Here is an 18,875-nt window from a genome sequence, read left to right as displayed (position 1 = left end):
AGAGCCAGTTCAGGGGTACTGGCAATGATCTCGCTCGAAAGATTTCATGTGTCGCCTGCACATGAGCCAGTCCAGGGGCACGGGCAACGATCCCGCTCGAAAGATTTCATGTGTCGCCCGCACATGAGCCAGTTCAGGGTCACTGGCAACGATCTCACTCGAAAATCCTACGACAACCCCACGCAAGAGCCAGTTCAGGGGCACCGGCAGCGATCTTGCTTGAAGAAATTTCATGTGTCACCTGCACAAGAGCCAGTCCAGGGGCACTGGCAACGATCTCGCTCGAAAAACCTCATGTGTCACCCGCACAAGAGCCAGCTCAGGGGCACCGGCAACGATCTCGCTCGAAAGACCTCATGTGTCACCCGCACAAGAGCCAGCCCAGGGGCACCGGCAACGATCTCGCTCGAAAGAATTCATGTGTCGCCTGCACATGAGCCAGTCCAGGGGCACTGGCAACGATCCCGCTCGAAAGATTTCATGTGTCGCCTGCACATGGGCCAGTCCAGGAGCACTGGCAACGATCTCGCTCGAAAATCCTACGACGGCCCCGATCTCACTCGAAAATCCTACGACGGCCCCGATCTTGCTTGAAACATTTCATGTGTCACCCGCACAAGAGCCAGTCCAGGGGCACTGGCAACGATCTCGCTCGAAAGAATTCATGTGTCGCCCGCACAAAGAATTTTGTCTAAATCTCTGTTTAATCCTAAAGGATTGTCTGACCCTGCTTCATGTAAGAACAAAACATTGTAAAACAACAAGCCCTATGGCACATTTCTTTCAGATTCTGTCTATCAGATTTACTCATAAGGTTTATGTCAGCTCTGTAATACAATAGAAAATATCTGCCCAAAATGCTGTGCACTGGGACTGAACCCAGAACTACATGGTTGGAAAGAAAATGTCTGAATCATACAGTCTTATCTGCTCCTATGAAAAATTTTCAAGAACTAACATAAAAGAAACAAAAAAAAAAAACTAAACAAACATGGAAATGAAAAATTACAATATTACTATAAAGCTTTAATACAATTTGGTTTTGATCATAATTTCTGTAGAGTTGCCATAGCAACAAATGTATTTGGTAGACATGTCTAACCTTTTGGAAACAATGGAAAAAGTTGTATTTAAATAAAGCAACATACATTTGTGGAACGTTTGTTAAATTTATGTCTGTGTTTTTTAATCACTTGTTGATAATTAAATTTATTACACTGATAAAAGAATAAACAAATAAATGACATCTTGAAAGCACTTCAGATATAATTAAAATAGAATCTAGAAATTAATTAAATTAATACAAATTAATACATAAAATATCAACATTTTCACTTATTCCTTTTATTTTCCAATAATTCTATTTATAATGGTAATTTTTCTTGTTTTGTAACTTTCTTAAAAGAAATATTAAACTTTTCTCTTTCTATTAGAGTTTAGTTTAAAGTTTTAACAAAAAATTCTGTTTATCCTATTTGAAGATTTTAATTATGGTTTTATTTATTGTTTTTTTCTGAGGTATTTGTTTCTCAGTTTTTATGAAATTTTTTAAAAAGCATTTTATGATTTTGTGTTGTATTTTAAAAGGATTTGATCGATTCATTGACTGAGGAAGAGTGTTTTAAGGTGCAAAATCTTGAAAACAAACTAAATAATAACTACAAACAAAACCAACAGACTTCACCGGAACGTAAATTAACATTAAGTATTGCAGATATAAAGGTAAGTTTTATACCCAAAGAGGTCCTTTAAAAAAAGAATATTGTGTTTCTTTTTTAAATTCTTTTTCTAAAGGGTACACATAGATTGTGTAAAAAACTTGTCAGGAATTGTCTGGCAAAAAATGTCTATGGTAGGAGCAGGTGTAGAAAACCTTGATGTGGTAAGGTTTATTTCTGGCCTCTTTCTTGCACCTCTCTCACTCTCTATCTCTTCTCTCTCTCTCTCTCGCTCTCTCTCTCTCTCTCTCTCTCTCTCTCTTTCTCTCTCACTGGGTGACCATGTACCTCCTCTGTAGGAAGACACCTATTTCTGCCTTTTTATTTCTCTGTCACACTCTAACCTTTCATCATTTGCTACTAGATTACCTCTAATGTCCCCTCTGTTATGGCAAGAGACCTGCTTCTGTATCTCTGTCTCTATGTCACACTCTAACCTTTCATCCCCTGACGCAAGTTCCCCTCCTCTAATGCCCCTGCCCCTCTCATAATTCCTTGTCTTGCGAGTAACTTGGTTACCCAGCCAGTGCTGGTGCCATGTTAAAAGCATCCAGTCCATACTGTAACATGGTTGGCATTGGGAAGGGCATCCAGCTTTAAAAGTCATGCCAAAACTAACCTTGCCTGTGCTAGTGCCAAGTAAAAAGTACTGAGTCCACTCTGCAGAGTGGTTGATGTTCGGAAGGACATCCAACTGTAAAATCCCTGCCAAAACAGACACAGTAGAAACATAAAAACATAGTATTAATAAGACTATTAATACCATGAGAAAGTTTAGTTGTTCCCTCCTCTAAGTTTTACATAATGACATTTTGAAATTGTCTAAAAACTTTGTGGACATCCTGCAGAGATATATATATATATATATATATATATATATATATATATATATATATATATATATATATATATGTATATGTATATATATATATATATATATATATATATATATGTATCAAGAAAGTTGAACACACCTAAATGAGGTGTATGTGTTGTCAGTTTGTTGGGTGGTTGTGTTTTTTAGGTGTAAGAGAATATGATCTCAATGCCCTTGGTGTCAAAACACCTGAAACAGGTCAGAGCTAAGCGAGACAACTCGTGTATGTATGTATCTATCTATCTATCTATCTATATATATATATATATATATATATATATATATATATGTAAATGTACAACCATCCAGATTTCTGAGTACCTTAATTTTTTTCTATAATATAATTCCTGTACATCACCTCCAAACCTTCTAATATATATATATATATATATATATATATATATATATATATATATATATATATATATATATGCAAGAATCGAAACCACAATCTTATGATCACAAGTCCAACATCCTAACCACTAAACCACGTACCTTCACTATGATATGTACATATCTATCTATCCATCCATCCATGCGCCCAAATCTTCACCCATCCACATATATACATTCATACATACATACATACATACATACATACATATTCACACCATACATATATACTTGTATACATTATATACTTAAACATCGATGATCTGTTTGGTTATTTCAATATAATGATTTTTCCATTACAAATTTTTTTTATTCTTCATCAATTCCATGTTTTGGCATGGTTTTTACGGCTGGATGCCCTTCTAGATGTCAACCACTTCATAGTATGGACTGGATGCTTTTTATGTGGCACCAGCACTGGCATGGTTACCAAAATAACTTGCAAGACAAGGAGTATTTGAGAGGGGAGGGGGCATTAGTGGAGGTGATCTTTTGTCAGATGATGAAAGATTAGCATGTGACAGTGAGGCAGAAAGAGGTGTCTTTTTATAAAGGAGGTACATGGTTACCCAGCCAAGAGAGAGAGAGGAAGAGGGGGAAAGAGAGAGAGAGAGTGAGAGAGAGAAAGTGGTAACCATACATTTATATAAATAAATAGATGGATGTGTCACCAAACTGCTGATTAAACTTCAGACTACTTTCTATTCTGTCTTCTCAAGTAAAATAAGAAATGTCCCTGCCACTGATTATTATCTTAATTGTATCTCTGTATCGATTATGTCTCTTATCATATTTATTATAGAAACTAAAAGTCTCTCTTGAAATGAACTCAGACCTCAGGAAAAGCATTATGGAAGAACTGAGCTCCGTAAGTAGATTTTTTTGTTACCACTGTCCCAATGAAATACACTAACTGTAAGTTTTAATTAATTTTTGAAAAAAGCTAATTGAGAAATTTGAGTGATTACATTAAATAATTTTTTACTGATTAAATTAGTTTGAAACATATGTTAACAAGAAGGGTCATGAATAAAATTATGACAAGATCTTAGCATAAAAAAGTGAAGCAGTGTTTCACTTTTCTGATTGTTATCTATTATTGATTCATCAATATATATGTGTGTGTGTATGTGTGTGTGTGTGTGTGTGTGTGTGTGTGTGTGTAATACTCTATGCTAGTCAGGATTTTGTATATATGTGTGTGTGTGGGTTGATTGATGGGGAAAAAGACTATTTGTGTGTGAATACTAGCAAGAAGGTGTCATAAGAACGTGATCAGACTAGAAGTCGGGGTAGAATATGATAATTATTTAATAACTCTCTCTCTCTTTTTCTCCCCCCCCCCCACTTTCTTATAAAAAACAACTTTTGAGGTGAAAGAATTTGAAAATTCAAAAGATGAAAGTTTAAGTTATTGTAATACTAGTTCCTTTCAGATTTCATTAAGTGACCAATACACACACACACCACACACAAACATAGACACACATGCACACAAATACAGACTCATACGTACACACACACACACACACACACACACACACACACACACCATTATCATTATTTAATGTCTGTTCATTCATACAGGCATAGGTTACTGTTTGATAGCTTCTAACAAGTCGGAGGACTGCATCATGTTTCAGTATCTTTTTCAGCATGCTGTCTATACTTGGATACCCTTTCTGACCCTAATGGCTTTGCAGAGTGTCCTGTGTGTCCTTTTTTTTTCACATGGCACCTGCATTCTTGCAGTTGCCATGTAACTAACAAGAGTAAAAAGCTCCATCAACTGTGTGGGAGTATAGTAAGGAGGAGGTGGTTTTATGCTAGGTGTCGAGAAATTGAAATGTGAAAAAAGGGACAGGAACATGTTTCTTGAACTAGAGGAGATAACATGATTGCCTTGCATTATATAAAGGTGGGTGGGGCTTTCTGGGTGAAGATGGAAATAGAGATGTGATGACTAGAGAGTGCTGACTAGATAGTGCTGACTAGACTGTACCCTCAAGTGATGACTAGATAGTGATGACTAGATAGTGATGACTAGAGAGTGATGACTAGATAGTGATGACTAGATAGTGCTGACTAGATAGTGCTGACTAGACTGTACCCTCAAGTGATGACTAGATAGTGATGACTAGATAGTGCTGACTAGACTGTACCCTCAAGTGATGACTAGATAGTGATGACTAGATAGTGCTGACTAGACTGTACCCTCAAGTGATGACTAGATAGTGATGACTAGATAGTGCTGACTAGATAGTGATGACTAGAGAGTGATGACTAGATAGTGCTGACTAGACTGTACCCTCAAATGTCAAGGTAAATAGAAGAGAAAGTAGGGACGGATGTGGAAGGATGGGGTAGGTGGTTAGAGAAGGGTCCAGATGAGGATGATTGTTATGAATGGTGAACAAGTTTGGAGGACTGGTTGAGGATAAAAATGAGTTTGAGTTGGAAGGAAAGAGGAGGGGCTGACTGGAGGGATAGAGAGGGTGAAGAGCAGGATAATAATAATAATAATAATAATAATAATAATAATAATAATAATAATAATAATAATACAGGATGAGAAAAAAATCAAAAGTTGGTGTTGCTAATTAATTTATAGAAAACAAACTAATTACTTATAGTGGGACTGTATGCTGTTAGTAGAGTTAAATTTATTAATCATGTTTGAGTTAACTAGGCTTTAATTTTCACTTTAGTAGCTTATTCAGCAAGTGTGTGTGTGTGTGTGTGTGTGTGTGTGCATACACAGACAAGTAAGCAAGTAGGTGCAAAATAAGGTGGAAGAAATAGTACTTGAATACCAAAGGTGGAACAAAATACTATATTTACAGGATTATATCACTGGTCTTAGAGTGACCGATGGTTTTGCATCCATAAAGTGCTTAGCTTTATGGATGCAAAACCATTGGTTGTCAAGCAGTAGTGGGGCACAAACGTAGATACAAATACACACAGACACATACATGCACACATATATATGATGGGCTTTTTTCAGTTTTCATCTATCAAATCCAGTCACAAAGCTTTGATCAGTTTGAGGCTATAGTAGAAGACATTTGCCTGTAGTGCAACTCTGTGGGACTGAACCTGGAACCATGTGGTTGGGAAGCAAACTTCTTACCACATGGCCAAGCCGCAATAATATATTCATGTAACTCGTTCTAGCTTATAAGAAAACAGGTGTAAAAACAAATGACTCTGTAGTCTAGCGGCAAAGTGAATTGTTATCAATGACAGTGACTTGTTCTCAAAAGTGTCTATGAGCACACATCAATCCAACTTTCTCTTAGGTACTTTCTTTTAGAATTGTCTTTCATATAAAATCGTGTCAGTTTCTACACTTTGTTTAATCTGATACCTATTTATTGTAATGGAAAATGACAAGCCTTCATTGGATACAGACCATGCTACAATCAATAGAACTTAGATGAGACATATGCTAGAATTAGCAACCAAATTCTTCTCAATTCACGATCTATTTTAAATTAGGAGGGATACATAAGTTAAGTCTTTTGTTACCACATCTGTTGAAATACACTGCATGGGTTTCGATTAATTGGTAAAATAACAAAGAATTTAGCTGGTATCTAGAACATGGCATAGCCCTGGCACTCTGTCGGTTACGATGATAAGGGTTCCAGTTGAACCAGTCAATGGAACAGCCTGCTCATGAAATTAATATGCAAGTGACAGAGCATTCCACAGAAACATGTATACTTAACATAGTTCTCAGGGAGATTCAGCATGACACATTTTGTGACAAGGCTGGCCCTTTGAAATACAGATACTACTCATTTTTGCCAGCTGAGTGGACTGGACAACCTGAAATAAAGTGTCTTAGGAAATCAAACTCACGAGCTTATGACCATGAGCTGAACATCCTAACCACTAAGTCACACACCTTCACTGTCTGGAACGTAAATAAACATTATTAAAGTTTGATGGAAGGTTCTGATTTAAATTCTTTTAAAGCAGGAAGTTTGTATGAAAGAACCAGGGGTGGTCTCATGCAGGTCAATATTAGAAGGGTTAACATATTTCTATAGGTTGCTAAGGTGATAAGATAATGACAGTTGAAATACCTTTGACCATCGGTCTGCCCCATGAGAGCTGGCCTGGGACTAAAATGCCTTTGATCAAAGGTTTGCTCAAATGAGGCTGACCTGGAGTTAAACAAGCTACAACAACAGCAACAACCAGAAGTCAGAAATGACAACTCTTGAAACACAAGTGGTTTTTGCATCTGGGTTAAATTTTTGTTCTGGGTTCAGTCCCACTGTGTGACACCTTGGGCAAGTGTCTTCTATTATAGTGTCAGGCTAACCAAAGCCTTGTGGGTGGATTTGGCAGATGGGAACTGAAAGAAGCCTGTCGTATTGGTATATATTTATGTGTCTGTGTTTGCCCCCACCACCATTGCTTGAAAATTGATGGTGGTGTGTTTATGTTCCTGTAAGCTAGTGGTTTGGCAAAAGAGACCGATAGAATAAGTACTAGGCTTATAAAGAATAAGTCCTGATATTAATATCTTTGACTAAAAACCCCTTTAAGGCGGCTGTAGTCAAATGACTGAAACCAGTAGAAGCATAAATGAGTAAACAAAAACAACAAAAGACATGGATTAAATGTTCTTAAAATGTAAAACACTAAATGATTTCATTTGGGGGAGGGGCGGTGGGGTGACTAGTAATATTTTCTACATCATTCATTTTTCTTTTATTGAATTTGAATTTATCTAAAAGGGAAATTAATATACTTAATAGACTTAGACTAGTATCTCATTTGTTATATTACAAATCTTGCAAATCTCCCAGCTTATCTATAAATCTTGTATTGTCTTCTTTAAAATCAAATCTGGAAACTAATTATTAAACAAAATTAATACAATTAACTTTTCCATATTCCTTGTTTTTTGTTTATTAAAGCATTTTATTTTTGATGTATTTATTTTAAAAAAAATTTTCTGTTGCTATTTTTGTTTTTTACTGAATCCTCACAATATTCTCTAAATATTCTTTCCTCAGTATAATCTCCAATAATCACTTAATAAATTCTTGAATTACTTTCATAATTTTAACTCAGTTAATGGAAAAACATTTTTGTAATTACAGTTGTGCTTTGTTTTTCTTCTTTAATAATGATTGATAGCTCTTGGAAAATCCAGCTTTTACTTAATACTTAAAATTGAATTTGAAAGGTTTAATTTTAATTTTTAAATGTATTGTTTTACATTTAAAGGGAGAAGAATCAGATTGTTCAATTCCAGAAGAATTAAATGAGAATGACACAAATAACAGCATTTCAGGAAGTGTGAATCTCCAGCAGAATTTTATGAAACCTGCTGATTATATTGTCTTAGAGTTTGGAACACCTTCTTGTAAGTTGAATGTTATTTTTATGCTTGTTCTGTTATTGCCAGAGATTTTGTTTTTGTACTATGACAGGTTAGTCAAGAGGAAAGGTCTGTGCTGAAATTTGTGGTCTGTGCAAGCCTTCTGAGACTGGCGAAATCGATGAGTTGCATGTTAATTTTCATTTTGAACAAGTGCAAGTTGGTGACTACAGGTAAAACATGGGTGAAAAAAAAATCCCTGAGGGATGACACTCTGCTAAACTAGGATTAGTAAAAGTGGTTAATGCAGAACAGGGAAGGGACCTAATATGGATGGTGAGAGGAGGAGAGATGAATGTGTCAGGTAGGTTTGGGTAGATATGGTAGGTAACCATCTAATTCCAGTGAACATTGTCATCATCATCATCATCATCATTTAGCATCCGTTGCCAGCATGGATAATGGATGTTAAATGATGATGATGATGATGATTGTAGTAGTGGTAGAAAAAAGGAGAATTAGAAGATTGCAAATGTGTGTGGATTATAGGCTGAAACGTATTGTTTAATAACTTCATTGTTTAGATTAAGAAGAGTAAGAATTTATTTATAAGAATGTGTTTTGTATCAGCAATTTAATCTTTAGTATTTAAACCAGTCTTATCTATATGTTTTATATTCAAACGAGCCAGATCTGGCCTCTCTCTCACCTACACTGCAATATAATCCTAAAAATAAACAGCTGCATTATCAAAATCTTGAAACTTTGAGATGATGCATGATTCATTCTAAACAATGTAAATAAATAAGTATTATATTTGACAGAGTAATTTGAATGCTAAAGGGTTAATATGTTCTGTCAGCTTTGTTTATCTGCAGCTATTTTAATAGTTAAAAATGTGTTTATTTGATCTTCATTAACTGCCATCTACTTTAATTATACCATTATATTCAGTGCTAATTTAATAAGTGTTCTTGCCTTGGTTTACCTAGCTATAAAATAGGTACTATGTTTGCTTCAAAATCAATTGTTTAGTTAGAAAGGGAATGAGCATAGAAAAATACCAAGTAACTGATAGTATATTTTTAAATAATTAAATTTACACACTATATCCCTATTAATAATCATCATCATTTTATGTCTACTATTCTGGTATAGGTTTGATAAGTTTTCTATAGCTGTGATATGTGACCTGATGCTCTTCCTGTTACCCACCCCTTTTAGTTGCCTCTTATGACATGCAGGAATGCAGTGTACGTTTTCAAAAAAACAGGTATACAAACAGTAAGATTCCTATTTTTATTATGGACAACCAAAGTAGACTGCTACTTCTTACTGTTTTGTTAATCTTCATTCGGTAATCTTTCTGTTGTAAAATATTCAGGTATCACACATATACACATATTCACTTCCACATATGGTTACTTTAATATTTCACTCTGTCACCCACAAATTCATTTTCCTGTATGAATATTACAATTCTTTTTTTTTTAATTCTTAATGTTCAGATTATCTTAAATTATTTATTTTACTCTGCGTTTGAGTTATAGAGTTAATTCACCAAGTTGAACACCACTCCCTGGCCATTGCATACTTTTAGCATTTGGGCCTGATGTTATAATATAAAAATAACTTGTTCCTTCATCCAACCATTCTGGGAATCTCTGTAAAATTGTCATGGTTGCTGCCCTTTCTCTCTTGGCTAACCCACAAAAGCAATAAATAAATAAAAACAAACAAATTGAATAAAATTGGTCAATAAGTTTTTCTCAGTTTTAATGCTTTTTTTTCTTGTCTTGGTGTTGTGCCAGAATGACCTCATTCTGCTTGTTGGGTTGAGAAAATATTTTCTGTTATCACGAGCTATTTATTTTGTCCAAACAATCTGTAACAGTAATTTTACTTCACCAGCTATTGTCTATCATTGTCTACAAGTGTCTATCATTCCAATGTGTTAATGGTTATTCAAATGTTCCTCATAGAATATTTGACAATACTGCCAATGTCATCGATAATACTCTGTTTAATTGCTGTCAGATTTAATTTCATACATGAAAGAATTGACATTGTTATAACAATTTTCTTTTAAGGTAAGAAAGTATAAGTAATTGGAGTCAAATATTAGTTCTATAGACTGAATCTAAGTGCTGCTTCTATAAACTTTTGGGATGATACTTGGTGCTCTCTAGCATATTGCCATTCACCTCACTGTTTTCCCAGCTTATGTGTGAGAGCAGTCAGAATTCTAGTCTCAGGGTCTCAAACATGCCATTCCACATGTACCTACCATTTAGAGCTTTTGACTCATTTTCACCCAGAATTCTCCATCTGTTTGTATCATAGGTTCATGTTTGCACTATTGTCTTTCCCACTTAAGTAACAAAAACTATTGCCTGTCTCTAAGAAGCCACCAAAAGTACTTCCAGGACTTGATTTGTTAAGTACTACATATTACTAACTACTGTGTATCTATCAACACTTGTAAAGCATAGGTTCTTTGCTAGTCTACCAGAAAATCCCATTCCATCGTTTGTGTATACATTGCTACATTACATAGTTTCTTACTGTTACTTTGCAAATTATCAAGCAGTTCCTCTTTCTAGTCAGCACTTACATTTTGTATTCTAACTAAACACATTCATTTCTACATATGGGCATATTAAACTGTGAATCCAAAACTATCCTTCCAAATTTAGATTTCTTCACAGCTTTTTAACAAATGTTCCTATGAGAATCAGGTCATAAATTTATTTAGCTCCTCAAGAACAGCCAATCATAAACTCTTGAATTAAAGCTTCAAGAACTTCAGTGCTATAACGAATAGAATAGAACTGAGGATATAGTCCTAACGAACACCTACTCACACTAAATTCTTGTCTGAATTCACTGTCAATCTTAATATTCTATAATTAAAAGGTAAAGACCCCTTTGACCATGAATAACCATAGGATTGCACCTACAAAGTTGCTATTCAAGGCATAAGTCCAGACAATGTTATTTACATGCCCATGCATATCAGCCTCCATTCTCCATGCCTCTAATGTTATTCGAGGGAAAGGCAAAGGCCAATACAGCTTGGCACCAGTAACATCATGACTCATTTCTACAGCTGAGTGAACTGGAGCAACGTGAAATAAAGTGTCTGCTCATGAACACAACATACAACCCTGTTTGAGAATTGAACTCACTATCTCATGATTGTGAGTCTGATGCTCTAACCACTGAGTCATGTGCCTTCACATTGCATAATTAAAACATATATTTAAGGTGTAGGCATTGTGATGTGTTTAAGAAGCTTGCTTTGCAGCCACATGCTTTTGGGTTCAGTCTTACTGTATGAGACCTTGGGTAAATGTCTTCTATAGCCCCAGGCCAACTAATACCTTTTGATTGAACCTGACAAACAGAACGCCTGTCATATGTGTTTGTGTGTGTTCCTCTGTGCATATACACCACTTAACAATCACTGTTGGTTTGTTTACATCCCCTTAACTCAGTGGTTTAGCAGAAAGGCTGATAGAAAAAGTACCAGACTTAAAAAGAAACAGAGGTTCTGGGGTCAGTGTGTTCAGCTAAAATCTTTCAAGTTGGTGTCCCAGCAGAGCTTCTGTCCAGTGATTGAAACAAATAAAAGATAAAGGATAAAGACACCTCAATATATATCACACATATTATATTCTTTTATTCATTTCAACCATGCAGATGCAGTCATGCATATATCACATTTTTGCATGTGAGATTTTTAGATTGTTGCATCTCCATAGTAAATTATGTCACATACACAAAGAAATTTATCTGCAGCTTATAAGGAGCTGCTTAAATATATTGGTGAGTTTGAAGTAGGAAGAAATTTAGGGTGCTGATCGCTAATTATGTAGAGGACCTGTGAAAGGGGTAGACCCAGGAAGATGTGGGTTGAAGTAAGAAAGGATCTTCAGATACTGGGCTTCACTGAGATGACAAGGGACCGAGATTTCTGATGATTTGCTGTACTTAAGAATACATGTCAAGCTAAGTAAAGACATACAGACATGTCCATTATGGCCATGCTCCCACTCCCTTTTCTAGTCAAGAGGTCTTTCTTTGTCTTTGAGGTGCCAGTGCCACATGAAATGCATTTGCGTCAGTGCCACATAAAATGCACTTGTGCCAGTGCTACACAAAAGCACCTGTTCCAGTAGCATTGAAAAAGCACCCACACACTCTGTAAAGGGGTTGGTGTTAGGAAGGGCATCCAGCTGTAGAAACCATCCCAAAACAGACAATTGGAGTCTGGACAGCTCTCAGGCTGGCCAGCTCCTGTCAAACCATCCAACCAATGCCAGCATCAAAAACGGACATTAAATGATGATTTCATATAAAGGGCAGACTGTATTGAGATGATGTTAAGTATGATTTCGATGTTGCAAAAGAATATGAATTGGAAATGTAAAGGATCTATAATTGCTGCAGGGGAATATGTTGAATTTAGTGTCAGGGCTATAGTAAAAAAAAAATGCTTGCTCAAGGTATTGCATAGTGGGACTGAACTCAAAACCACGTGGTTGCAAAGTGAGCTTCTTAACCACACAGCCTTGCTTGTGCCTGTACAAAAATTAATTTTCTTTTCTTTTTTTTTTACATTCTCATAAACAACAATTACCATATAATAACCATCAGTGGAATGAAGATAAAAATAACTGGAGAAAGGACAGTGATAATTTGATTTTACCAATTTTTGTATACTAATGACGTTGTAAGATTATGTATGTTAAAAGTTTATTATAGAAGTAAAGATAATTCTTGAGAATTAGCTAATTAAATAACATGGAACTTTCTTTTCTTTTGTCACTTAAAGGTAGTTGGGAGAAAAATATTGTCAGCTCAAAGCAAAAAAATTACAATACTCGTTCAACAACAGGTTAGTATTTATAAGTGGAATAACACTGCACCAACTTATTTTACTTACCAGTTTCTCTGTCTGTTATCCATCTTTTATACCTGTGGTGCTATTTGCTATCATTTTGCCACCTGATGGTGGTGCTTGCTATGATTGCTTATTGCTTACTGGTCTGTGCTTTTGGCTCATTCTACTTACTCCTTCATATTTTGTCTGTTACAGTGTTAAACAGTATTCTCATTGGCAATATCTTCCATTAAATGTTCTTTGCGATCTTCAGTATAGCCTTTTTTTTTTTATTATTCTTCAAAAATTTTTTTCCAGCTGTTGTACAAAGTAGTATTTTTGCTTCAGTCTTTCACCAGAACTAACCAGCAGCATTTTTAATAATGATGATAATAATAATAATAATAATAATAATAATAATAATAATAATTGATGCTAGACATTATTAGATTATTCAACTTCATCAACAGCACGTTTAGAAGCAGGTAATATTATTATTATTCAAAGCATGAAGGTTACAGGTTTCCTTAGTGATGCTACTCTTTCTAAACAACCTCTACCAAACTTCTTTCTAACATTTCTGTCACTGAATTCCAATGTGCAAAAATCCATATGTCAGCTACAAAAATGGTCCTCTATTGTCAGAATAATTTTTCATGGCGCTCTCATAATTATACTTTGACTACATGAATAACTGCTTTCTAAAACCAAGTTAGCTCTTATTCTGTGTATGTACACACAAACATATATATAAATATAACTATGTGTATATATACCCCTTAGCAGAGGAATTCTTTCATCAGCTTCTACTAATTGGAAATGGCACTTTACTGTTGAATAACACCCTGCAACAGCATGTACTGCAGTGTTGGGACATGGTGTCTACATTGGTCGAGCTTAAAGAAAAGGTATTTCCCATGTTGCAAGATAACTTCAAAAACATAGCATGGTTTGCAGATAGAGCTATTTTAGCACCTTGGAATAAAGGCATTGATAAAGTAATCCATGAACTCCACATTCTACCTGGAGATGCTTCAACATTTGTCTCTATTGATACTACCATCGACGAACATGGTACTGCTGACTATCCAGTTGAATTTCTCAACTCTCTACAACCCACAGGACTGCCACCACATTAGTTTTCCCTAAAGAAAGGTGCACCAAGGAATTTCGACCCACCACGACTATGCAATGGTACAAGATTGGCTGGAACTACAATGACAAGTCATGTCCTACAAGCAACCATTATTACCGGCCGTCATCAAGGAAAGATCGTATACATTCCATGCATGCCCCTTATTCCCTCAAATGTATCATTTCAATTCAAGCACCTTCAGTTCCCAGTGCAATTATGCTTCGCTATGCAATCATCAAAGTCTAGGGTTAAACTTGAAAAATTGCGGGTCTCAATTTACAAATACCCTGCTTTTCTCATGGACAACAATAGATTGCATGCTCTCGAGTTAGCAGTCCAGATGACTTGTATATTTATTCAATCAAGACTAGAATAACGTAAAATATAGTTTACCCAGAAGCATTGTTGGTTTCACTTAACTTATATTGAAGTGTGCAGTCTGCCCAAACATTAGAGATGATGCTTTTCACAATGAAGCAGCTTTCTTTCCCTGTACCTTACTTTCTGCAATAGAGTACCTCTACGTCCTCATACATCATCCAATTCTTTAAATCCACAAGTCTAGGTAATTCTGGGAGCAATATTAGGATTTCCTTCTAATCTAAACTGCCATTCTACATGCTTTTGGTGTCACCAACTTCAGCATTGTTTATAAAAAACTGACTGAAAAGCATGTTTATAAAGAAGAGTTGTTTGCTTCACACTCCACTTGTGCCGATTCTGCTCATAAAAAAAGAAACAAATAATACGATGTGGCTGTAGGTCATAACACCCCGGCAGCACTGGAATGCATTGCTAGTATATATATATATATATATATATATATATATATATATATGTGTGTGTGTGTGTGTGTGTGTGTGTGTGTATGTGTGTGTGTGTGTTTGTGTGTTTGTGTGTGTGTATTTGTGTGTGTGTGTATATACATGTGTGTGTGTGTATATATATATATATATATATATATATATATATATATGTAAATATATAAAAATAAAAAGATAAAGAGAGCAATGGTAAGGTTGGAGAAGTATTTTATGGATAGAGTCTTACAGCTGTTTCTGGGAAGATCCAGTACTTCCCTTCATCGGAGACAGAAAAAATAAAAGAATCTATTATTATATCCTTAGGCGGATATTTTTAGTATGAAGTGGTAAAGAGTGTGATGCGCTGAAAAAAAGAGAGAACAGTACTTGAAGTGTAGTTTCATTCCAGTAGTAAATATCCGTGTAAAAATCTGTGTAAAGTAATCCTTGTGGGGATAATCCGGAAATAGATGTTGGAGCAAAGGCTGATACAGCATAGATAGCAGAGGTGAATATATACCATACTGCGATGGATTTTTGCTTGTTTACTTGAAGAATGGCCAAGTCAAGTGAAAAGTGAGCGGTAATTAGGTCAAGTCATGAAGACAGAATGTGAAAGGGGATAGAGGAGAGGTAGAGGTGGAGGAAGGTAGCGGTATATCTTTATGGTCAGTTGATCTTACAGGATAGAGGGGATGAGCATATAGAGTGAAGGAGGAATGGAGGGATGAGGTTAAAAGGTCTAGTGAGTAGGAAGGAATGCGTGTATGTAGTATATAGGTGGTGGGGGTATGAGTGATAAACCAAGGACAGAGATAAAGGGAGAGATGGGTGGGAAAGGTAGTTAGTAGTATCATCTTCTAGAATGCAGCCAAACCTATTTATAGACGGTGGAAAGGGATTGAAAGAAACCACGTAGTCGGTATGCGTTGGTGGTGTTGTTGTGAATTAGAGAGTAGAAGAAATAGATTTGGGTGTATATTTATGTGGTGATATGATCGAAAAGAAATAATCCTATTCAAAAGATGGTAAAAGATGGCTGTTTTTGCCAGGTTGAATAGGTTGCCTATGGGGTGGGGGTCGTGTGATTATGTTGCGTGATCGTTTGTGCAATTTTGCTTGTGATAGAACTTAAATGTGTGGAAAGAGCGGTGATTGCAGTTGCTAAACGCTTCATTATTTCGATTAAGTAGAGTGAGAGAATTGTATTTTAAAATATGGAACGCCTCCGTTAGGCAAAGCTTGCAGTTGGAGCGCTGGCCCTGGTATGGAGTTCCAGAATCTAAGATGGACCATTTTAAGGTGTATTGGGTATTTTTGCTCTTGAGGTGATGAATATGATTGGCTAATGTTGTAGATTTACTGTGTTTGTCGTATCTAAAAGAGTGCAAATGGGCTGCGTAGCGATGTTTGAAGTTTTTAGTTGCACCTATGTATGTAGCAGTAGAGTTATGTAATAGATTTCTCACGGTGCATTTATATATTACATTGTATCTTAGGCAATGTGTTTGAAGCGGACAGATAGTCCCGGAGCGACAGTTACAAGTGTAGGAGGCTAGAGGGTTGCATATGCTGGTGGGTGAGTTATTATTAGTAGAGGATATGTTATTGGGGGATGTGTAGGAATCTAGATCAATGGAATTATTGTTATGGCTATTTGTCCTATCAATGTTATTATTGGTATTGTTATTATCTAGAATATTAATGGGTTGGGATACATTGTGGTTTTGTTCTAGTGTACGAGAGAGAGAGAGTGTGTGTTTTGGAAGTTCCTTGATACAGTTACAATATTTGGAGAGAAGATTTTTTCTCAGAGTTAAAATTGAGTTCTCAATCTTAACTTTTTGAGAAAAAAATCTTCCCTCCAAATATATATATATGTATTTATATATATATATATATATATATATATATATATATATAATGCAAGAGAGTTAGGGGTTGAGGATTCAACCCACTAAGGGATGATATCTATCCAATATACTGCTGGGAGGGTACCCAATTATTGTTACACTAGTGTTATACCAAGTGTAATAAGTGGGTGCAGATAAAAGGGGGTTATTTTACCCTAAATTTACATAGCAATAAGAAAATGGAGGAGAATATGCGGTATCCATCGACTTGCAGACAGTGTATTCCATTGAATTAATTTGTTTATTTTGCAACTAAAATGACAAAAACCACAATATACAGATGCTTATGACATGCCATATTATATTAACAATTAAGGTTACAAATATAAAGTACATTTAGCAATTGGAGAATATACAGAAACTTACAGCTGTTTCAGCCTAACATTGGCATGCCCCATTCTATCCCTATATCTCCTGCGTGCCGAAGTAATTAGCAGATGAAAATGATGTAATGGAGGTACATGCATGATTCGCTAGGCCTCTTCAGAGATTCACAAAAATTCAATACAAATATAAATATAAAATAAAAAATAAAAATAAGAATAAAGTAAAAATAAAAATAAATGAAAAATGAAAATATAAAAATATAAGGCACATAAAAAGCCTACAAACAGTATATAAGACCATATAAATATAAATAAAAATATAAATAATAATAAAAAAAGAAAAACTGGGAAAAATTCTGAAGATGAAAAAATAGAGATCAAAACCAAATTTATTCCCTGATTATTTTATTAACCCTTTAGCAGTCAAATTAATTTATCTAATGTAATGCTTATTTATCCACATTTTTTAAAATTGATCATGTATTATCTTATAGTTTCAGGATTTTTGAAGATGTGATTGTTGTTTATAATGACATTGTACAGTAAATGTGGGATGCTGGATCTGACCAGTTTCAACATAAAACAGATAAAATGTTTGGGCTGGATATAACTGGTTAAAATGCTTAAAGGTTAATGTTGTTGGTGGAGAGAATGGAAATCCACAGTAAATTGCAAAATGTTTGTTTTTCTTATTTTTGTTAAGTTATTTGTTGGTTGAGTCTTTGCAATTATTGATAGTGTCCCTGCCGTTACTTTATGTTTTCAAATTACCACCAGACTGAGAACAGGTTTCACAACTTCATTAACCTTAGACTAAAGAATTTCCTCATAGAAGTATAAAGATGGAAATTCTCAAAGAAAATAGTAAACTGTTTCAAAACATCCCAATTAATGGATAAAGTCTTTCCTTATTGATGTTATTTTTCTATCTTATTGATTGCATGTATTGTTAGAAGGCCATTTGTTGATAATCTGTGTTTAGACCCCTTTTTGTATTTCATGTGTTTTTTTACATGTCCATTTTTCTTTATGGTCTAGAATTTACGTCCCATGATAGAAATACTATCCTGCCTGGATTGAAACCAGAAAACAAAATCTCCAATGATTTCATCAAATTCCAACTACTTGACAGCTCAAATGATGCTGACCACAACCACAATCAGAATCCAAAGCAGTCAAGAAAGCATCATAGTCAGGTATATCTCATTTGATTCTATTGATTAAGCTACCTTCGTTAATGGGTTAGCAGGACTTTTATGTGAGTGCAACTATAGGAAACAAGTTTCTAGTTACTTCTTTCAGTTCTTTGTTTACACTGGCTGATGGCTACTGGATTACAATAACGCATTTTGTTTCTGCTCTTGGTTACTAACCGTCTTGTTTTGATGATTTTGTAAGTGTATGTGTGTGTGTGTGTGTGTCTTTGTGTGTGTGTGTGTATTTGTGTGTGTGTGTGTGTGTGTGTGTGTGTGTGTTTGTTT

At 35.3% G+C, this 18,875-nt stretch overlaps 1 protein-coding gene across 2 annotated transcripts in view; it reads left to right on the top strand.

Moving 5' to 3' along the window:
* The window catches only part of LOC106873657 (katanin-interacting protein), a 509,583-nt gene that overhangs the window by 41,425 nt on the left and 449,283 nt on the right, over positions 1–18,875 (top strand). For both annotated transcript variants that reach the window (XM_089344962.1, XM_089344970.1), the window contains exons 7-11: positions 1,588–1,722; positions 3,791–3,856; positions 8,239–8,377; positions 13,170–13,232; positions 18,433–18,590. In XM_089344962.1, coding sequence (XP_089201088.1) covers positions 1,588–1,722; positions 3,791–3,856; positions 8,239–8,377; positions 13,170–13,232; positions 18,433–18,590 — 561 coding nt within the window. The remainder of the gene's footprint in view (positions 1–1,587; positions 1,723–3,790; positions 3,857–8,238; positions 8,378–13,169; positions 13,233–18,432; positions 18,591–18,875) is intronic.

This window comes from Octopus bimaculoides, chromosome 2 (genome assembly GCF_046866305.1).
Source record: "Octopus bimaculoides isolate indiv1 chromosome 2, ASM4686630v1, whole genome shotgun sequence".
Lineage (NCBI taxonomy): Eukaryota > Metazoa > Mollusca > Cephalopoda > Octopoda > Octopodidae > Octopus > Octopus bimaculoides.
Note: the sequence above shows the minus strand (reverse complement) of the source record. Positions and strands in the feature narration are given on the sequence as shown.